General features: G+C 35.0%; 3 protein-coding genes across 3 annotated transcripts; 2 read left to right on the top strand and 1 right to left on the bottom strand.

Annotated features, from left to right (window-relative positions):
• Positions 1-364: 364 nt before the first annotated feature.
• Positions 365-12,919, top strand: LOC120077841 (B3 domain-containing protein At3g19184-like). The gene is made up of 7 exons (XM_039031908.1): positions 365-656; positions 754-855; positions 1,131-1,162; positions 1,246-1,408; positions 1,534-1,740; positions 12,130-12,556; positions 12,738-12,919. The coding sequence occupies exons 1-7, from the start codon at positions 525-527 to the stop codon at positions 12,746-12,748; spliced, it is 1,074 nt and encodes a 357-aa protein (XP_038887836.1). The 5' UTR covers positions 365-524; the 3' UTR covers positions 12,749-12,919.
• LOC120077840 (pentatricopeptide repeat-containing protein At2g15690, mitochondrial) lies at positions 12,877-16,783 on the top strand. The gene is made up of 2 exons (XM_039031906.1): positions 12,877-13,014; positions 14,590-16,783. The coding sequence occupies exon 2, from the start codon at positions 14,614-14,616 to the stop codon at positions 16,396-16,398; it is 1,785 nt and encodes a 594-aa protein (XP_038887834.1). The 5' UTR covers positions 12,877-13,014; positions 14,590-14,613; the 3' UTR covers positions 16,399-16,783.
• A 4,232-nt stretch (positions 16,784-21,015) lies between these two features.
• On the bottom strand, positions 21,016-21,902 carry LOC120078060 (calmodulin-like protein 30). Its single transcript, XM_039032253.1, has one exon. The coding sequence runs from the start codon at positions 21,719-21,721 to the stop codon at positions 21,164-21,166; it is 558 nt and encodes a 185-aa protein (XP_038888181.1). The 5' UTR covers positions 21,722-21,902; the 3' UTR covers positions 21,016-21,163.
• Positions 21,903-23,280: the final 1,378 nt, after the last annotated feature.

Genomic DNA, 23,280 nt, shown 5'->3' with positions numbered 1-23,280 from the left:
AATCAAGCCAAAATTTGAAAACTAAAAATAAGTAATTTTTAAAAATCTATTTTATTTTTTGAATTTGACTAAAAATTGTAATTAAATAATTGTAAGAAATAGAGAGAGAATAGACATAACTTTCAAAAACAAAAAAGAAAATAGTTACTAAAGGGCCGTTGGTCGTTAAATAGCCTAAATTTTTCCATCCAATCAATCCCATGGGCTTTCCAAATAAGTCAAAAGTAAATGGGCTTCCAATAGCAAGGTGTAGAGCCCATTAAGCCCAGGTCCAGGCCCAATCCACTTCGTCGTCTTCACTGTTCACTTGTTATAGAGCTGAACTTCGGCCTTTATCAGCCCGGTTTAAATTCAAATCAAACTCCAGAGCTCTCTATATTGGCGCTCGAAATTCTCTCTCAAGAGCCCATAAGCGGAAAATCGAAGGGAACGAGCTTCAGTTCACTGACAGATTCTAACTTCACTTTATTGTTCTTTTTGTTCTCTTTGCCGATTGAGGGATTGACTGTTTGGTTTCCAGGAAAATGGTGGAATCGAACCTGACTTACGAGGAATGCCGACGCCAGAGGTTGGAGGAGAATAAGAAGAGGATGGAGCAGCTTAATCTGAACAAACTCGCCGATGCTCTGAAATCTTCCAGCCCTAAATCCTCTCCGGTAGGTTTCTATTGTTTAAAATACTTCATAATCCAATGTTTTCCACCATGAGAATGGATTTAAAGCTTGATTTCTCTCTCTGTTTGGGTTCTGGAAGACGAAACAGCTAAAGCGTCCTCGTCAGCCACTCGATAACTCGTCTTTCAGTGTGAGAAGGTCTAGTCGTTTTGCTGATAAGCCCCTTCCGAACTATAAGGAGGTAGGATTTGAACTCTTGGTTTTGAATTTCACCCCATTTTTTTTTATTGGAAATGTTCCACGTGAGGAAAAGAAAATGTAGTCTTCGAACAGCAGCCATTTTGAACGTTACTTACTTTCTTACTGAAATGACACGTTTATTTAAGCTGTCACAATGAAGAAATGTGTAGTTTAATCGTTGGTCAGTTTCTAATTTAGGCATTTAGATGAACTATCTTGATTTCAGTGGATTGTTATTTTTCTTAGCTTAATGCTCTGTCATATTGGTATTTGCAGTTGCCCATTGAACCACTTTCAAGTTTAAGAAGGTATGCAAGAAAATCCTGTTTCGAATTACTTCGACATGAGACGATTTGGTGTCTTTTCACTTATACAAATATTGGATTTTCAGGCCTTATCAAAGGAGAGATTTGTTGAGCCGGATTTATGCTTCACATGAAGAAAGGCAATATGCTATTAACAGAGCACAAGACCTTCAATCTACCCTGGAATCTAGGTATCCAAGTTTTATAAAGCCCATGCTTCAATCACATGTCACAGGGGGATTTTGGCTGGTCAGTTTATGATATTATTTTACTGAAAATTTTCAGCTTTGATTGGTTATATAAAGCTTACATTGGACAAAGTATATTTGACGGTTAGTGTATGTACTGATGTTGTCTTTATACATATCTTATAGGGTCTTCCAGTTCATTTTTGCAAGACACACCTTCCCCATGAGGATGAAATGCTAACTCTGGTGGACGAGGATGATAATGAGTTCCAAACAAAATACCTTGCCGACAAAACAGGTCTTAGTGGTGGTTGGAGAGGGTTTTCCATTGATCACCGGTTAGTAGATGGGGATGCTTTGGTGTTTCAGTTAACTAAGCCAACTGAATTCAAGGTGATTACATGGGAGAAAAAGAGTCAATTGCCTGATTGAATGATTCTGCATTGGCTAAGCATTATTTATTTATTTTTTCATTTGATTCAAGTTTAATGATCACGCAATTAGTCTAGCACAACACGCACGCACACACATGCACACGCACAAGCACTTGCACATGCGTGCGTGTGCATACACACACATTACGTTATAGCACACATATTACGTTACACACACACACACACAACGTTATAGCACACACATATTACGTTATAGGATTTGGACTTCTGACTTTAAGGGAAGGAGCATATAATCACAATGAGTTGTACTTATGTTGGAAAGACTTGTATTAGAAATAGATATATTTTCTGTTATCGGTAAATAACTTGATAGTTATAGTTTATGATCTTTGTATGTGCTATTAGTTTGTTACCTTTTGTAACTAATTATTGTTTGGCCCACACTTGTATATGGCTAAGGCCCAATTAATAAAAAGTGTGAGGATGATTTATTAAAATTCCCGGGTTAATATGGTATCAGAAGTTCTTTAATAAAAATCTTCTTTTATTTTCAACCTTCTGCTTTTCATTCGTTCACCTTTAACCTCCCGCCATGTCTAACGGCAATCATCCTATCAACTCTGAAGAACCAGTTGATCCTAACACGAATTTTTCCAACAATCTTGAAATTCTTGTTCCTCAGAACACATCATCTCCATCTCCGATCTCTCAATATCAATTTGAAGCATATCTCAATCTGTATTACTTTCATCATAATGATAACACAAACCTTGTTCTAGTTATGGAGCCTCTTACCAAAGAAAACTATGTTTCTTGGAGTCGAGCAACGGTGATGGGATTATCTGTCAAGAATAAACTCGGTTTCATTGACGGCATTCTTGCATGACCAATTGGGGAGCTTCTTCTGACATGTATTCGAAACAACAACATAGCTATTTCATGGATTTTGAACTCTATTTCAAAACCTATTTCTGCTAGCATTTTTTGCTGATTTTGCTCGAGCAATCTGGCTCAATTTGCAAGAACGATTTCAAAGGAAAAATGCTCCATGAATATTTCAACTCAAGAGGACTTTTGCTACATTGTCTCTGTTATAGTTCTATTGTTAGAGTTTTCAATTATTGTAAATATTTTGTTATATTTCTTTCCTTTTCTATGCTTTGTACACTTGTATATATTCATATCTTTGGTGAATGAATAGAGTATTCTTATTCTCTGTCAAACTAGTTTTATATGGTAGCAGAGTCCTCTAAACAAATTTAGGGTTTTGTGAATCTTAGGATTTGAGAATTTAGAACCCGTTTGTGTTACGTTTAGGGTTCTGTGGAGGGGTGAGTTTAAACTTTTGCTCACAGCCGCCGTCTTCGGTTCGTTCGCCGTTGTTAGCCGCCGCCGTCGACGGAAAAAAAAGGTATTTTTTTCGACATAGCCTAGTCCGTCGAGGAACCCATCCGTCGAGGAACCCATCCGTCGATCTACAGAATCCCAAAGTTCGGACTCCATCTGACTAGCGCGTGAGGATCACGCGCCACCTTTTCCCTTCTGTCGTCGATCCACGCGCCGGTGCGTGTAGGCGCATGTGCCACCTATTTTGGTTCATCTTCTGTGAGTTTCCTTGGTTTTGTTGACTCTTCTTGGTGGTGTGTTCGCTTGGGCTATATACTCATTGCTTGTAAAGACATCTCTTCGGTAAATTAGGGTTTCTCTTCTGTCCGGTGTCTATTTTTTGAGGTAATGGCTGATAAGAAACCAGTAGTCATGTCTGAGATGGTTCCTATGGTGTCAAAAGTAACTGAACATAAGTTGAATGGATCCAACTACTATTCATGGAGATCAAATGTTCGCCACTTTATTAGGAGCATGGAGATGGATGATCACATCACGGAAGAGCCACCAATTGATGCTAATAAAAAGATTTTGTGTCGAGATGATTCAAGAATGCTTCTACAAATCAAGAATTCTATTGACCATGAAATTGTTGAACTAGTAAATCACTGTGAATCAGTCAAAGAGCTATTGGAATATTTGGATTTCCTTTATTCTGGAAAAGAGATAATAGAGTGTTTGATGTTTGTAAGACTCTATATCAACCTGATCAAGGAGAAAAATCTCTTACAAGCTACTTTATGGAGGTTAAAAATACATGTGCGGAATTCAATGCCTTGTTGCCAATCAGCACAGATCCAAAAGTTCTAATGGCTCAACGTGAAAAGTTGTTTATCATGAGTTTTTTAGTAGGCCTTGCACCTAAATATGAGATGGCCAAAGATCAAGTGTTCTCAAGCTCAAATATCTCATCGTTAGAAGAAGCTTACACTCGAAGACTTCATATAGAGAAAACACCAGCAGTTATGTCATCTGATTCTAGTAGTGCTTTGATTGGGCTCACAAATGATTATAGAGGTAATAAGGGGGTTGAATCAAATAGCTCCAAAGGTCATCCCAATGATATTACCCAGTTTATTCTCTAATCTTTGTCCAACTACCTCTTCACCTAATGTCACTATAGCTGATGAAACCTCAACTCCTGTTTTAGGATCATGAACCGTCCATCTTACTGAATCAATTTCTTTGTCATCAGTTTTAAATTTACCACATTTCTCGTTTAATTTGATTTCGGTCAGTAAACTCGCTCATGATCTTCATTGTTGTGTCTCATTTTTTCTTGGTTATTGCTTATTTTAGGATCTTACGACGAAGCAGACTATTGGTAAAGGGCGTGAACTTGGAGGTCTTTACATCTTTGAACCACAAACACTTACGGCTATCACATGCTCAGGCGTGTCGTCTGCCTTTGAAGAGCCTTGCCGTTTGGGTCATTCATCTATCTTTTTGTTGAAGAATCTTCATCCACAACTTCAACATTTGTCTTCTTTAGATTGTGAGTCATGTCAGTTTGCTAAATTTCATCGTTTGAGTTTGTATCCTTGAGTCAATAAACGAGCTAGTGCTCCTTTTGAATTAGTCCATTATGATGTTTGGGGTCCATGTCCCGTTGAGTCCAAAGGAGGGTTTAGGTATTTTGTTACATTTGTCGATGACTATTCTGGTGTTACGTGGTTATATTTAATGAAAAGTCGTTCTGAGTTACCTTTTCATTTTCGTAACTTCCATGCTGAAATTCGAACTCAGTTTAGTGGTGCTCTTAAAATCCTACAGACCGATAATGCTAAGGAATATTTCTCTCATACACTTAAATCTTATTTAGATGCCCATGGCATTCTTCATCAATCTTCTTGTGTCGATACTCCATCTCAAAATGGGGTTGAAGAACGAAAGAATCATCATCTCCTTGAGACAGCTAGAGTTTTGATGTTTCAGATGCATGTTCCAAAATCCTTTTGGGCTGATGCTGTTTCCACAGCTTGTTTCTTAATAAGTCGCATGCCTCTTCCATTCTTAAGGGTGAGATACCTTTTCGTACTTTATGCCCCAAGTAACATTTATTTTCCATTCCACCCAAAATATTTTGTTTTTACCTGTTTTGTTCAGGATGTTCGGTCTCAACATACCAAGCTGGATCCAAAGTCCTTAAAATGTATTTTCCTTAGCTATTCCTGTGTTCAAAAGGGGTATCGATGTTATTGTCCTAGTCTAAATAAATATTTCGTCTCTCATGATGTCACGTTTTTTGAACATTCCTCATTTTTTTCATCACCATCTTTCTCTTTGAATAAGAGTCAGAGAGAGCATAAGGAATTAGAGGATGATTTCCTTGTCTACACAGTTATTTCTCATTCCAATCTTCTTCCTGATTCATCTCTATCTGTGGCTACCTCTACTTTTCCACCCATCGTTAAGGTCTATACTTGATGACAACCTCCTTCAGTTCCATGCGCTGTACCAGAGACTTCTTCGTCTCCTTCGATTCCATGCCCTATACCAGAGTCTTCTTCGTCATTGGATCCAAAAACAAATGATGATCTTCTTATTGCTCTTTGTAAAGGTAAATGTATATGTGCTCATCCTATTTCCTCTTTTGTTTTATATAACCATTTGTTGCCTTCCACATGTTCATTCATTGCAAGAGTCTATATCCATCCCTAAAACTGTTCATAAGGCTTTGTCCATGCTGCAATGGTGGAGGAGATGACTGCCTTAGATGGTAATTGTATTTGGGATTTAGTTTCTCTTCCTACAGGAAAGAAGGCTATCGGTTGCAAATGGGTGTTTGCAGTTAAAGTCAATCCTGATGGTTCTGTTGCTCGGTTAAAAGCGTGCCTTGTAGCAAAAGGCTACGCACAAACTTATGGCATTGACTATGCCGATACTTTTTCTCTTGTAGCAAAAATGGCATCTGTGAGGTTGTTTATTTCATTAGCTTCAATCAATCATTGGTCTTTACATCAACTTGATATTAAAAATGCATTTCTTCATGGTGATCTTAAAGAAGATATGTATATGGAGCAAACACCAGGATTTGTTGCTAAGAGGGAGAATGGAATGGTGTGTTGCCTTCGTAGATCTTTGTATGGATTAAAGTAGAGTCCATGGGCTTGGTTTGGTAAATTTAGTCAGGTGATTGAAAGCTTTGGAATGCGGAAGAGCACGTCAGATCATTCGGTCTTTATCAAGAGATTTGAGGGTGGTGTCATCTTGTTAGTCATATATATGGATGATATTGTGATTACTGGTGATGATGCTTTAGGTATCCAGTCCATAAAGACCTTTCTTCATAGTCGATTCCATACAAAAGATTTGGGCAAGTTGAAATATTCTTAGGAATTGAGGTAATAAGAAGCAAGAAAGGAATACTATTATCACAGAAAAAATATGTACTTGACTTGTTGATTGAAACAGGGAAGCTAGGGGCTAAGCCATGTATTATCCCAATGATGCCCAACTTACAGCTCATAAAAGATGGAAAATTGCTAAAAGATCCTGAAAAGTATAGGAGGTTAGTAGGAAAACTTAATTACCTTATAGTGACTCGACCTGACATAGCCTATTCAGTAAGTATTGTGAGTCAGTACATGTCATGCCCTACAGTTGATCATTGGGCTGCATTGGAACAGATTCTGTGATATCTGAAGGGTACTCCAGGCGTGGTTTATTATATAAGGTTGGTCATACTAATATTGAATGTTTCTTAGACGCCGATTGGGCAGGATCTAAAGAAGACATAAGATCAACCTCAGGGTATTGTGTTTTTGTTGGTGACAATTTGATTTCTTGGAAGAGTAAGAATCAAAATGTGGTGTCACGTTCAAGTGTGGAATCAGAATATAGAGCAATGACACAGTCTGTATGTGAATTGATTTGAATATATCAACTTCTTGTTGAGTTGGGATTTGAAACCGACAAAGTTGTGGTGTGATAATCAAACATCACTTCATATTGCGTCTAATCCAGTATTTCATGAAAGGACTAAATATATTGAAGTTGATGGCCATTTTGTACATGAGAAAATTCAACAAGGGTTGGTATTTGTAGGATATGTGAAGACTGGAGAACAATTAGGGGATATGTTCATGAAAGCATTGGATGGAACACGTATAGATTATCTATGTAACAAGTTGGGCATGATTGCATCTAAATATGCTGTTTCATCCGCTGAGACAAAAGCATATGAATCAACTGTTTCAAATGAAGAACCACTAAAAAAGAAAAAGAAAAGACGTCCATTTATATTCAAGGGAGTGCGGTGAATAAGGCGTATATAGAGTACGGAAAAGAAGGACTCCCTCTGCCTGACAACCCCAAGTATACTCTTTCCCATAACTTCTCATACCAGACCAACCCACTAAAATGCAAATAGGGATTAGAAATGTGGTCAACATCACGAAGAATAAAGAGATATCGTCTATACCCAAATCAAAATTGATGTTTTCATATATGCTCCAACTTGAGGGGGAGTATTATAGTTCTATTGTTAGGGTTTTCTATTATTATAAATATTTTGTTATATTTCTTTCCTTTTCTATGCTCTGTACACTTGTATATATTCATATCTTTGGTGAATGAATAGAGTATTTTGATTCTTTCTCAAACCTAAGAGTTTTACAGTCTTAAAATCAAGACTTGATTAGTATGTACTTCACCAAATTTAAAACTCTCATTGATGAATTTAGTACGTATCGTCCTTCTTGCAATTGTGGAGCATGTTGTTATGGAGGAATTCGTGATATGGCTAATTTCCTTCAAGCTGAATACCTGATGGATTTTCTCATGGGACTTAATGAGTCATTTTCTCGTGCTCGTGCATAGTTGCTTCTAATGGATCCTATTCCATCTAGGAAGAGCAATAGAGAGCCATTGGATCTTTTCCAATAGTTTCCCCTGCAGTTGCTTTTGCCGTGTCTACTAACAATTCAAAGAATAGTTCTTCTACAAAGCAACGTGAGGATCATCCTGTTTGCTTTCATTGTAACCTTGTAGGACACATGGTTGATAAGTGCTACAAAGTCCATGGATTCCATGCCAATTCCACTCCTAGTCCATGGATTCCACGCCAATTCCACTGCTTCTGTCAATGTGGAATTATGCGAACTTAGTTGCTATTCAACCAATTGATCGTACCAATGCCACAAGCATCGCCGATGCTATCTTACAATGCCAAACCTTTCTCAATCAACTGCAATCTCAGCTCTCTATTGCATCACTATCTGGATCTTCTTCCTCTCCAACTGCATCCCATGTCGTAGGTACTAATCCTATATCTTCTTGGATAGTAGATTCGGGTGCATCTGCTCATGGATGTTGTTCAAAGAGTCTATTTGGTACCATGGCTGATTGTTCAACTTTTGTCAAGAAATGTTGGCACTTCTACATCTCATTAACATTAATCCTTAAGAATGTGTTCTATCTACCCGAATTTTCATTCAACTTATTGTCAGTCAGTGCTCTCATAAGGGATTTACCTCCAGTTATTGTTCAGTTTGATACTAACGGTTGCATCATTCAGGACAAGTGCACTTCGAGGAAGATTGACAGTGCTAAGTTTGTGCGTGATTTATATCTTTTGGATCTACCAGGCCTTGACATTCCACTAAACCACTTATGTGCTGTTATTGATGACAAAGCTAATGTTTGGCATCAAAGATTTGGTTATCCTTCTTCTGAGTGCATAACCTCTTTGAATGATGTTTTGAATTTAAATTCGAGTTTACTTCATAAGAATTTTCCATGTATTGTTTGCCCCTTAGCCAAACAAAGACATTTACCTTTTGTTTCCAATAATCACTTGTCCCTTAATGCCTTTGATTTAATTCATGTTGACATTTGGAGCCCATTTTCAACTACTACTCATGCTGGACACTCTTTTTTTCTCACTATTGTTGATGATGCAACTCGTTTCACTTGGGTTTTCCTGCTTAAACATAAGTCTAATGTTTCTATGGTTATACCTCAATTTTTCAAGCTTGTTGAAACCCAATTTGATAAAAAAAAACCAAACAATTCAGATTAGACAGCCCCTTATTGATGTTCATTGAGTTTTACAAACAGAATGGAGTTATACACCAGTTCTCATGTAGGCTGCCCTCAACAAGACTCTGTGGTAGAGCGAAAGGCATCCGCACATTCTCAATTATTTTTCTGGTCACAAGTTGCTTAATTGGAAGTCCTCTTTTCAGATGCTCACTAGTTCCACACTGAATTATCATGCATTAAAAGTGTTTCGTTCTCTATGTTTTGCATCAACTCTAACCCAAGAAAGGCACAAGTTTCAATCGGGGCTATACAAGCTGTTTTTGTTGGGTATCCTCCTAGAATGAAAGAATACATGCTGAATGATATTGAACATAAGAAATTTTTCTCCTCAATGGATGCCTTTTCCATGAGCAAGTCTTCCATTTCATAGCATCTCAAGCCATAAAAATGTTGTTAACTCATTCCCTGGAATTGTCTTGCCCAAGTCGTTTATTGATTATGCAGACTCTCCTACAATGGAGAAAAATACTGTTGTCCCAACGGTTTCTACAATAGCTCCTAATCCTGTTATCAGTAGTGGTAATAGTCACAATATTTAAACATCCTTACCAGAATCTAATCCAACATTCCCTTCATCACACGCCACTAAACCACCTGCTGAAATCTCCCCTTCAATAATTGTTGAAGAACTTCAAAACCCACCAGTACAGCCGTTACCTCGAAAATACACAAGAATTTCCAAGCCTCCTTCATACCTGTAGGCATATCATTGCAATTTGTTAACCATGACACCATGTTCAAAGCCTTCTACCAAACATCCTATTGATCAATACCTCTCATATAACAAACTATCACCAAAATGTAGAAACTTTACCCGGAAAATTTCTACTACTCAAGAATCGAATTTCTACCATGAGGCTGTTAAATGTGATCATTGGAGACAGACAATGAAGGTTGAGTTGGATGCCATGGAAGCTAATTATATGTGGAGTATTGTTTCTTTGCCTAAGGGTAAAAATTTGGTCAGATGTCGTTGGGTGTATAAAATCAAACACAAAGCTGATGGGTCCATTGAAAGATATAAGACAAGACTCATAGCCAAAGGTTACACTCAACAAGAATACTTTGAGACTTTTTCTCCTGTCGCCAAAATGGTTACTGTCAAAACTCTTCTTAGTATTGTAGTTTCCGAACAATGGCCACGTCTTCAGCTCGATGTCAATAATGCTTTCCTACACGGTGACTTATTTGAGGAGGTATACATGGATCTGCCTTTGGGCTATAAACCACTTGTTCCACTTCAGGAGAAGTACATGGTTTGCAAGCTGCACAAATCCATTTATGGGTTGAAACAAGTCTTAAGGTAGTGGTTTGCCAAATTTTCTGCCTTTTTGTTGTCCTTAGGATTTCGACAGTCAAGAGTAGAATACTCCTTGTTCATTAAAGGCAAAGATGAGACTTTCCTAACTCTCCTTGTTTATGTAGATGACATCATAATAACAGGAGTTAGCTATGTTTACATGGAGCATCTCAAGACCACTCTCAACAAGGCTTTCAAATTGAAAGACTTTGGCTCCTTGAAATTTTTCCTTGGTCTTGAATTAGCTCGATCCAAGTCAGGATTGTTTTTGTCCCAACAACATTACACTTTACAACTGATTGAGGATTTTGATTTGCTTGGAGCAAGGCCAACTGTTTTGCTAATGGATCCTCATATAGAAAGTTGATGATAATGACCTCCTTAAAGATGCATCTGTTTATAGAAGATTAGTTGGAAAGCTCTTAGTTTTGACAATCTCGAGAACAGACATCACTTTTACAGTCCACAAATTAAGTCAGTTTATGGCTAAACCTACTCGAGTGCATCTCAATGCAACTCATCACTTAATAAGGTACTTAAAAGGTTCCCTCGGCAAAGGTATTCTTTTGCCTAAAGTCACAGACTTTTGCCGATGTTGATTGGGGAGCCTGCCTTGGTACTAGACGATCCATAACTGGTTTTTGCATTTTATTGAGCAATTTTCTTGTGTCATGGAAGTCCCAAAAGCAACAACAATCTCGTTCATTAGCTGAAGTTGAGTACTGTGTGTTAGCTGTTGCAAGTTGTGAGACCATGTGGCTTTGGAGCCTTCTTGCTGAGTTGCATATTATGTCTCCTTCATCATTTCTCTTTTGTGACAATCAAGCAACCATTTGTATAGCATCTAATCTTGTGTTTCATGAGAGGACGAAACATATAAAATTGGATTGTCACGTTGTTCGAGACCGAGTCACTGACGGTTCTATTAAGCTTTTGCCAGTCCGTTCCTCTCCCCAGTTGGCTGATGTATTTACAAAGCCTTTGTCTGTAGCTTCTCGCTTTCGATTATTCGGCAAGATGGGTTTACAGGACATCTTCTCCCCATCTTGAGGGAGAGTATCAGAAATAGATATATTTTTTGTTATTGGTAAATAGCTTGATAGTTATAGTTTGTGTTCTTTGTAAATGGGTTGTTAGTTTGTTACCTTTTGTAACTAATTGTTTGGCCCACACTTGTAAATATGGCTAAGGCCCAATTAATAAAAAGTGTGAGGATAATTGATTAAAATTCCCTGGTTAATAACACGGTTATATTGTATCTTAGAATTCATATGCAAGAGAGTTAGATGCACGACTTTAACAGCACTAGCTTCTTTAAAACATATAGGACACTGATTTAAAGCTTTTTGTTGCTACGAGCATCGCCTAGTGTGGGGAGGCAGGACTGGGATATTCAAGACGGTTCATAAACATTCTTGAGCATTCTTATATTTAATAGTTCAACTCACTTTTTCCTTCCTCAAGAAAGCATGATGTGATTGAGATGGACTTGGAACCATTGATACCAGCTCGACATAAAGATTCCCTTCTCTTAATTTCACTAATCTTGGCATCTCACAGAAATGACCAAACTTTTTTGTTCCCAACTTGTTTACATCCCTGCTGAAATGCTGTCTGAAGATATCTTTACTAATGACCTTAGCCTTGCATTCATAGGTATATATCATCAGAGCATACAATTTAGAAGACAGAGAAGATACCAATGAGGATTCTGATGCCATCCAGTTGGAAAGAAGTGGCAAAAAAAATACCAGATCATCAGGGGATAAAACCAAGGCAAATAATTCTGAGGATAAAGGAGATAACGGCGAGGATTCAGATGTCTCTCAGTTAGAAAAAAGTGGCAAAAAAACTACTAAATCATCAGGGCGTAAAAGCAGGGCAAATAAATCTGAAGATAAAGCAGATGAGGGCAAGGATTCCGACGTTCCCCAGATGGAAAAGGGTGGCAAAAAAACTGCTAGAACATCAGGGCATAAAAGCAGCGCAAATAAATCTGAAGATAAAGCAGATAATGGCGAGGATTCAGACGTCCCCCAGATGGAAAAAAGTGGCAAAAGAACTACTAGATCATCTAGTAAAGGTCATTTTTCATATATCATATAGACCTATTTTTACTATTATCACAACAATCTCTTTCACATGCTTTGAATTGGTAATAGATGTCTGAAAAGAGACTCAAACAATTAATGCATTTGAATTTATAATTAGCTTCCACTTTTCATTTCTCATATTCACTAGTATTCTCTTCGTTTTGCTGGCAGGGAAAAAGTAACTCAAGGTTTTCCTTCGGCACAAGGTTTATTAGAAGTATCCCTATCTAAGGCTTTTTGACAAAAAAATTTGGGAGCTTTCAGGAATTTTGTCAGTCTTAGCTCTCTCTGGATTGTTGTAACTGTAAGCTGTAACATCAAGATATATTAATTAAATGACCCCCTTGTTCTGATGATCTGGAGCAACCTCTCTCTCTCTGTTGAGTTGTGGACCGCCAAGAGTTTCTGGAAATCATGCTAGAAGTTTGCATATTAGCCAAACATAAAGGTATTTCTTTTCGCCTCTGTTAAGTTCATTATATATGTCTGTTATGGAGAGTAAAATATGGCTTAATCAATCTTTGCCCAGCTCTTCAGAAGATAGTTTAATTGGTTAAAATATATACCTTCCATCTAGAGATTCGAGATTTAAATCCTTGTGCTAAGTAGAACTTAGAAAGGTGCCATATGAGAGATTTGGGAGCAAACTTTCAAAGTGCTGCGTCATTGAAAACCATGCTTTTAAGTCGCAAGTTTAACTTCAACCTAAACTGGAAGAGAGAAAATGGTAATAACAATAATAAACTATTATGTAACATGGCTAAAGTGTGTATTATTTAGTTGTAATTGACGTATATTTTTTGTTTTGAAGTTGGAAGTTCAAATCTCTAAACCTCCGTTACTAAAAAAAACTAGTTACCTACGAAAGTATCAAAATCTATACAAGAGTACATAGATATAAGTTATATTTAGTTAATGTATGTTATCAATATTTTGGATACATATCCATGAAACAGAAATATATAACATTAATATGAATATAAATACTAATAATAAGATACACAACTTATTTAGTGAAAAAAAACTCAAAGTTTCAGTCTACCTTCCAGTTTAAGCATTTTTTTTTAACGAAAGCATTCAGTAAAAATCAATTTATAAAAAGTGCCTTAAATTTTTCCCACTATATTCAAAAGTGGTTCTATTAATTATAAATATTGTTTTATTACATATTTTGAAGATTTATATATGGAAATTCTGTCTCTGTAAAGTGTTTCTTTTTAAATCAATCCATATATATTTTTTAAAAAAATTATCTTTAATTGTTTTGTAATTCCTATGGTATCCTCAAAGTTGTCGCTATATTTTGAATGAAGAATGACTCTTTGCCATTATCATAGTATAGTAATAGTGTGTTTATTATCTATAATGCTTTATCTATAATGCTTACCACGATTTTAATAATGAGAAATTAAGTTCATCCGTGTAATAGTGTTCTCATATGTCTGAAACCTTCATCCCCTTGCTCGCATTTAACTAATTTAATACAATAATACTCTCACACACTAAGACTCTTCCCTCTCACTCCCTTGTGCTTATGCGTCTCCTCGTACTATCTTTTTTGTGCTCGTAGTTCTCGCTCTTTCATTAGCACTACCCTCTCACACTTGTATTTGTTCTTCCTCTTGTCCATTCTTGTCGTTTTGAACCATAATTAATTTTATAAAGGATAATATGGATAATTAACATGTTCTTAGTGTATTCTAATAATGGTGGGAGATCATCAATCAATATTTTTATAAACGGGAGAAAATGACATTGAGTCATTGACCATCAGAAAGGTAGTCCGTTCGTTAAAAAAAAAAAAACCACGAAAATATGAAATTAAGGGGTAGTATGGATATTTACTTATTTGTTCTGAAAATGTTAAAACGTATTTCTTTAATATTGGGCCGCCTTAAAAAATGGGCCAAGGTCTAAGGCCACATCAAGCCCAATGTAATTTTTCTGTAAAATAGTTGATCTAATTTTTCGTCTTCCTCGATCAAGCTTTCAGTAACTGAGGTTTCTCTGAACCTTTCCTTAGGGTTTAGGCCTTTCCCGATCAGAAATGGCGTCTCTCATGGCGGCCCGGCGTGCTCGAACCCCCATTCTTCTCTCCTCCTTCTTCAAGGTACGGTCTCCTCTCCCTTCTCGTTTCACCTTCACTTGCGGAGACCAAACAGATACCCTAATCAAAGCCCTAAGCACCTCAGCAATCCCTAACGATTTCTCAAATTTTCCTCCTCCGCCGCAACAACCTTCTTCGTCTGATCCTCGATATCGTCAGGCCCAGCGGGGGAGCCAGGTTCATCCTCCGAATGGAAATTTTAATAACCAGTCGTTCTCGGAGTTTCAGAATCGCGATTATGTTCAACAGGGAAGCCCTAGTAATCAATTCAATTATCGAAGTCAGAATCAGAGCCCTCAACCCAATCCTGGATTCTCTCTTCAGGGTCAGAGATATACTCAAGCCGGTAACCCTAATTCGTGGAATCCTCCAAATCAAAGCTACCCGCAGTATCAAAATCCTTCACAGCCGAACCCTCAAAATTTCAAATATCAGCAAGAAAGAGGTCCTAACCAATGGAACAATCAAAATCAAGGATACCCACAGTCCGGAAGGCCTGAACAGCGGAACCCTCAAGTAGAGTATTCTAATCAGTTGAATAACCAAGCTGGGATTCAAAGGCTTGGTGCTCAAAATCAAGAACCAAATGCTTTTGTATCTCGTATTGATGAACTGCGGCGCGTTTGTGGAGAGGGGAAGATGAAAGAAGCTGTTGAATTATTGAAAGAAGGTGTTAAAGCTGATGCTGATTGTTTCCATCTGTTGTTTGAACTATGTGGGAAGTCTAAATCATTTGACAATGCTAAAGTAGTTCATGATTACTTTTTACAGTCAACTTGTAGAAGTGATCTGCAATTGAATAATAAAGTGCTCGAGATGTATGGGAGATGTGGAAGCATGAGTGATGCACAGAGAGTGTTCGACCATATGCCTGATAGAAATATTGATTCTTGGCATTTCATGATGAAAGGATATGCTGATAATGGATTGGGTGATGAGGGTCTGGAGTTATTTGAGAACATGAAGAAGCTAGGATTGCAACCCAATTCACAAACTTTTCTTTTTGTTATGTCAGCTTGTGCTAGTGCAAATGCTGTGGAAGAAGGATTTCTGTACTTCGAGTCAATGAAAAATGATTATCATATTACCCCTGACATGGATAGTTATTTAGGGCTTTTAGGTATTCTTGGAGAACCTGGACATATCAATGAGGCTTTTGAGTATGTTGAGAAACTGCCAATGGAGCCCACGGTCGAGGTGTGGGAGACTTTAAAGAATTATGCTAGAATTCATGGAGATGTTGATCTTGAGGACTATGCGGAGGAGCTAATTGTTGATCTGGACCCAACGAAAGCTGTCTATAATAAGATACCGACGCCACCGCCCAAAAAGCGGTCTGCAATTAACATGCTTGATGGGAAGAACAGGATTAGTGAATTCAGAAATCCAACTCTCTACAAAGATGATGAAAAATTAAAAGCTTTGAAGGCAATGAAAGAACAAGGGTATGTGCCAGATACTAGATATGTTCTTCACGATATCGATCAAGAGGCCAAAGAGCAGGCATTGCTGTATCATAGTGAACGATTAGCAATCGCATACGGATTGATAAGTACTCCAGCACGGACGCCTCTTAGGATCATTAAGAACCTAAGGATCTGTGGTGACTGTCACAATGCCATCAAAATCATGTCTAGAATTGTTGGGAGAGAGTTAATTGTAAGAGACAACAAACGGTTCCATCATTTTAAGGATGGTAAATGTTCTTGTGGGGATTACTGGTAAACCATTTATTCTACAACAACCCTCAACATGTACCTGATGAGTTTATCTTCTCAATAGTCGAGTGCCAAACCATCAATATCCTTATGCGAACCCGGGAACAAGCTTACTGATCGGAGATGAGCTAGCCATTTCTTTATAATGTACGGTCTGCTTATCCTTAGTCTTATAATCATATTTTTTTCTTCTTTTCCAGCTTTTTATTGTTGAATTGAATTGGAAAGCGCTAGTTTTATTCTCCCTGAAAGATGACATGTAAGCATTTTGCAAAAAGAAAACATCCCAATGGCATTCCTTGAATCCTTCTTAAAAATGTGGTAATTTGTTAAACATTTTAAGAGGGACATGCTTTGGATTTGTTAAGAAGAACAGCAGTTACTTTCATCCATCTCTTCTGTCTAATAGATATATCCTACAAAGCTTGGATACAACCCCTTTTTTAACATCCATTTTTTGATTCTCTTTATTACTGTTCTGAATTGCATGAACAATGCCCTTGCATTTTATAAACATTTCATGTCATATCCTCTAGGATTCTTTTCTTCCACTGAGCAGAAAGAGTCAGCATTTTGTTGGTTCACTGATTTTCCATGGTCTTCCACTGTCTTGAGTGATAATGTCTAACTACTTGAACTATACGTAGATTGGTATGGAATGAATACTTAGATTGGTCTGGAATGAAAAGTCTATCTATTTTCAAATTTTAGTTTTTTTTCCCTTTTTTCTCTTTTCGGTTCCACAATTATAGGGTAGAGACAGATCATCGGTCTTTTAGATGATAATTGGTGTCTTATTTATCTTGGTTCATGTGTAGGGCGATTTTGCTTTTGGAACTATATTGGGACTTCTTTAGAATGTTTAATTTCTCTATTTTTCTAATCAATTTCATGCTTTCCTTTTTCATTGGTTAATGTGTCCTTTTAATCTCGAATTATAAAATCTTAATGCTGATTTGATTCTTAAAATTTAAAAATCGATTAAAAATTTCGTTAATGCTCACTTTTCAAAATGATTAAAAACTTTTCGGTTATTTTAAGAATATCGTTTGTGCTCACTTGTTTTAAAAATGGATCTTTTGCTTGATATACTTATTGATGGATAATAGAAATGAATATAATTTTAGAGTCAAAGAAAAAGAATATTTTTCAAAAACTAATTTTTATTTAAACACATTTGGTAAAAATTGTTGAAAATATACTTCAAAAGTTATTTTGAGTGCATGTCATACATTTCAATTTTTTCTAAAATCACTTGTTTCTCAATTAAATATTTGAAAATGCATTTCAAATCCGTATTTAGTCCCGAAATGTTTGAATTATATCATGATTGGTTAATATGTTTTCAAATTGTAATTTGGCTTAGCCTCTGGTCCTTTCTTTCTTTTTTATTTTTATTTTTTAATAGATTAAAAATATTTTGAAAAATAGATTAAAAAGATCTCTAATGCAATTCTTTAATTATTATTTAAAATAATTATGACACTTTAAATTAATTTTTTTTTTTTATAAAATCAATGATTTAAAATGTCATACAATTATTTAAAAAGTGCTTTTAAACCTATTCTTAACAAGTGACTAAGAAAACATCTTAAAAACTCAATACACCCATTCTTGAAAATTTTGTAATATTAGAGCATCTAATGACAATGACAAACAATAAACTTTGACTTATTTACAAAATTATTACCTAAAAGTATTCCACCAAGAGTTAATTCTATTTTGGAAAATTGAATGGAATATGATGCATATTGACATGTTTATAAATGATATTTGCGTAGAATTTTTACTTTGTTTAAAAACTATGTGTGATAGGATAGGAATTAGGATCTCTCACTAACACTAAGACTTCATCTTTTTTGCTTTCAACTCTTATAATGCAAAAAAAGCTTCAAGAATATTTCTTAAATGTCTTTTACATATTTGTTAGCGATCAAAAAGTCTGTTTTGAATCCTCCATTTTTATTGTACTAAAACAAGTTATAGCGTTACTTTCGTAAATTTAGTATAGATTGGAAAATTTAATAGTAAGTTTATAACTTTGTAAAATGTTAAACAAACATGTTACACAACCATGTTATCCAATTGTAATACATCAAAGACATTTCTTTGAAATGTAAAAGATCAATTTTCTGAGAGGGTTAAAATAACGTAATAATGTCTCAATTTTAGGAAATGATGAATGTGAACAAATAATTCTTAAACAATAAAATATTTAAAAGATTACTTTAGTTAAGATGTTGTTGTTTACTTTTAAGGGTTATTTGTTTCATGGAGATTCCCATGGAATAGATAGTTGCTTTATGGAGGACGTCTCGAGAGTTTTTAGTGCCCTTTTGAAACATGGATTTTCTGGATTCTCATGTTGTGGGCATCTCCTTTTTTCTTTTCTAATCCCTCCCTTTTTTTTTTTCATATATACTTAATTATCACTCTTCTTTATTTTCATTTTATAATTAAAAAAAAATACTATTAACTATGTTTTCACTCTCTTCAGTTATATTGTAGTTATTTTTTTTAGAAAGATATTCAAAATTAATATTTATTCTATAAACAATGTTAAATAAATATATATTATTTTGTTGAGGAAAATCAAATAAAAAAAAAACTATATTAATTTAAAAAAAAAATCAAATTAATAAAAAAGATATGCTATATAAGTTCAAATTATGTTAAATTAGTGTAAAAATATTTTTAGAATATTATGTAAATTTAAGACATTCTCGAGTAGATCAAAACAAATACAATCATCCAAATATTTCCAGATATCTTAAAAAATATTCCTACAAAACAAACATAGTTATCTAAAGACGATGAAGGACATCTAAAATTTCGAGCATTTATAATTCCAAACATAAATTTTTTGGTTATCTACGTTCTCAAGAAAACAAATGACCCCTTAGGTGTCGGTTCATTTTAGTTCTTGTACAGTTAAAATGTTTATTTTAGTTTATGTAATTTTGACTTTATTTATTTTGGTTTTTGTAATTTTAAAAATTGACCACTTTGATTTCTTTTATAATTTTTTTTTGAATGAAACTGTATACACAATATAAATCATCTAATAAAATTTTATGGCTATATTTTAAAAAAAATTAGATCCCTTTTGGTAACTATTTCGTCTTTTGTTTTTTATTTTTGAAAATTAAGCTTATTTCCTCTTAATTTCTTATGATTTTCATTTTTATTTAGTACAATGGTCAAATTTTTAGCCAAGAACAAAGTTTTAAAGTTATATATTTTTTTTAGTTTTCTAAATTTGGCTTAGTTTTTTAAACTATTGGTAAAAAGTTGATAACAAGGAAGAAATTTAGAGGTGGGATAGTATCTTTAGGCTTAATTTTAAAAAACAAAACTAAAACTCAAATGATTACCAAACGAGGCTTTAGTTAATAAAATATCATGCTAACATTTTGATAAAATGAAAATGAAGAGATAAAAAAAATGTCACTTTTTAATATATAAAAACCGATAAAAAGATTTTGAAAGAACAAAAACTAAAATGAACAAAAGTTGAAAATATAAGTACCCAAACATGTTTTAGAAGAATAAATGCTAAAATAACAAAAACTAAAAATGCAGGGCCTTAAATAATATTTAAACCTTCTAGTTCATTAACTATTACCCTTTTGAGATAATTATAATAGACTCAATTCCAAAGGTAAAAATGATTTTTGCCTCACCTTTTGAAACTTAAAAGTTTTGCCCTCTTGCTTATATCATCATCGATCAAAATTATAAAATTACCCTTAATTTCTTTTCCACTCTTCCTCTTCCTTTTCTTTTCTATTTTCCTTTCTCCATTCGTTGTGCCCATTCTCCATTTTCTTTCCCTTTCTACATTCGTCGTTGGCCATCAAAATATTGCAAAGGTATCATTGGTGGCCATCGCGGACATTAGATATAATGGGGTGAGAAAGAGACCGAGAAAGAGGAGAGCGAAGAGTGAGAGAGTGAAGCGAGGGAGAGAGGAGACTGAGAGCGAGTGAGAGGAGGAGACTTATAGAGAGAGGAGATCAAGAGCGAGTGAGAGCGAGAGAGCGTAAAGATTTAGAGAAAGAGGAGATCGAGGGAGTGAGTAGAGTGGGAGAACGAGAGCGAGAGGCCAATTTGCGTAATTGAGGTTCCGTTTTGGAAATCTCAAGCAAATATGACGTATGTAAAATATCAAAAACCCTCAATTTTAAAAAGTAGATGATAGTTCATTTTTCTCCCAATTTTAGGTCATTCATATGCTAGATCCTACTCTTTTCTTTATTAAGTCATAATAAGTCTTCTTATTAGCACATATATTATAGTTATTTTGACTACTTTTTATCAACATTTTTCATATGAAAAATACTTGGGTGCATCTTAGATTGCGCCCAAATATAGAAGGAGATGCAATAGAGATGGATAGAACAAAGTATTATTCTATTCAAATTTCATTAATATTTGTACATTGTATTTAAGGACGAAGATATTTATAAACTCTGACCGGTTGATGTAGATACTTAACTTAAACACTAAATATTAAATCGTTACGATCAAATTGAAACCTAATTTAATGGATTAGACACCAATTAAATCTAAAAAAGGTCAATTGTTCTAACCTACCCTCCTATAACTAAAAAAAGGAAAGAAAGAAAGAAAAAGTGAAGTTGAATTGTTATGAAATGGAAATAGTAGTAATTCCAAATTAACACAAAGCCTTTACATTATACCAACAATTTTACAATCTATGAAACGCCATTAAAGATCCCTTAAAGCTCAAACTTAGAAAGACTCATTCTCTAATACTTTGCAGAGCGAGTCATCATAGTCATAAACTCATTAATGTCCACCATGCCGTCGCCGTCGTTATCCACCGCCCTCACCATCCGCCGGCAATCCTCAATGCTACACTTCTCTCCCAATCCCCTCAACACCCTCATCACTTCCTCTGCACTAATCTTCCGATCCCCATTCAAATCGAACGTCTTGAAAGCAAATTCAATCTCTCTCGCCTGAACTCCGCCGCCGCTCCGGTGAACCTCCATAAACTCGTTCAAGTTTATGTACCCATCGCCGTCGGCATCCACCGCCCTGAAAATATTCTGCACCTCTTCCATTGAATTCTCTCTCCCGAGCGCTTTCAGAATTCCCCTATATTCATTCTTTGAGATCCTCCCGTCTCTGTTTCTATCGAACTTGTTGAAGATCTGCTTTATCTCCTCCGTGCTCGGCTGCAGCGCCCGCCGGAGCCCGGAGCTCTGCCGATCCTTGAAGGAGAACAGCCGGGAAGGTTCCCTGAGGAACTTTTTCTTTGAGACGTTGTATTGCAGGTCAAGGAGATTCGGGTTTATTGGCATTTTGTTTTGTTGGGTTGCTAGATTGTTCTTCAAATTATAGAGGAACCCAGATGGATTTTCAGTGGTTTAGTAGTGAAAACAAGGTTGCTCTGGTTTTTGTAGTTGAAACAGAGTAAGATCGGCGTTGAAATTTAAGAAGGAGGCAGATGGATTTGAAGGGTTTAAATAGTGAAAAAAGGATTTTTATTCGTTGAAAACTTGTGGTGGTGTTCGAAGGACAGCCACAAGGAACAAGAGAATATGTAAAAGGAAAGAGACCCAAAAACCAGAGGTAGAAGAAAGAAAAGAATATGATTCTGTACAAAGTTTATACTTTTCTCTGCCCATTGTTCATCCTCTGCTTGCTTTATATTTCTATGCCTTATTTTACCCACATTTGAGTTCCATTTTTCTTCAAAAAAAACTTTTTACTTAAAAAGATATATGATATATATAATAATTAATATATATATATATATATATATATATGTATATTTTTTACAACCACTTGAGGATTGGAATCCAACTTTTCGCCCACTAGAAAGGAATTTAATTATAGTTACCGTTGAGTTAGGCTTGGATTATTAAAGTGTTTATATTTTGTGAAAAAAAAATATCAATAAAGTTAGTATAATATGGTTACTTTTTAATAATAGAAAAGCATCTATATTTGTACTAATCTAATCAAAATTTATCATGTGATATATATAAATATATATATACGATATAACAAAAAGACGACTATATAGAATAAATGTAGTCGAGGTAGCATCTAATCCTCTTAATAATATGTGGATGTAGATGGAAAAATAGACATGCCCTAAGTATTATTATTAGCATTATTTTATCCTTGGTCAACCGAGTCACTAGCACAATTTAATATTGAAAGAGTTAGACTGTGTCGAAGGATAGAATTTTCTAGATTTGCTTTAAACTTTTCAATTTTTTTTTTCTTTTTGTAGATTGATTCATTTTTCTCCTTCGTTAATTAAATATAATTTTGAATTATTTTTACCATTTTTCTCTTTAATTCAACCATAAATTCATGATTGGGGTAAAAAAGAGTTGAAGTAGTTTAGGGTTTGAATTTTTTGTATTTTTTTGTACAAACATAACTCATAAATCAAATAGGTTGAAGTATTAATTTGAATAAAATTGTAAAATTATTTATTTATAGAATTTGGATGTGTATGTGAGCATTTTTGTGTCTAGTCATAAAATAAAAATAAAATAATAATGATAATAATTGTTGCTAGGTTGAAGGTTCATTTTTGCCAGGTTTGAACATTTATTTCTGCTCAATTTTGATTTGTAGTTAGATTTGGATGGTTTTACTGGTGGTTTTTTTTAATCTTAAAAAAGAAAAAGAAAGAAAAAAAATTTGGTACTTTATCGTTACTTTTTATACTTGATTTTAAAGAAAAAGTATTAATTTAATTACTGATTGAAGTTTAATTCAATTTTTTTTTTTAAAACAGCAATACTTAGTGTATCCCATTTTAACCGGACACAAAATAGAAATTCAAAAAGAAAAATACTTAAAAGTGCGTCGTTGACAACATCTATCCTTCATCAAATTG

The sequence above is a fragment of the Benincasa hispida genome, chromosome 5, assembly GCF_009727055.1.
Source record: "Benincasa hispida cultivar B227 chromosome 5, ASM972705v1, whole genome shotgun sequence".
Classification (NCBI taxonomy): domain Eukaryota; kingdom Viridiplantae; phylum Streptophyta; class Magnoliopsida; order Cucurbitales; family Cucurbitaceae; genus Benincasa; species Benincasa hispida.
This window is presented reverse-complemented; position numbering and strand designations above follow the sequence as displayed.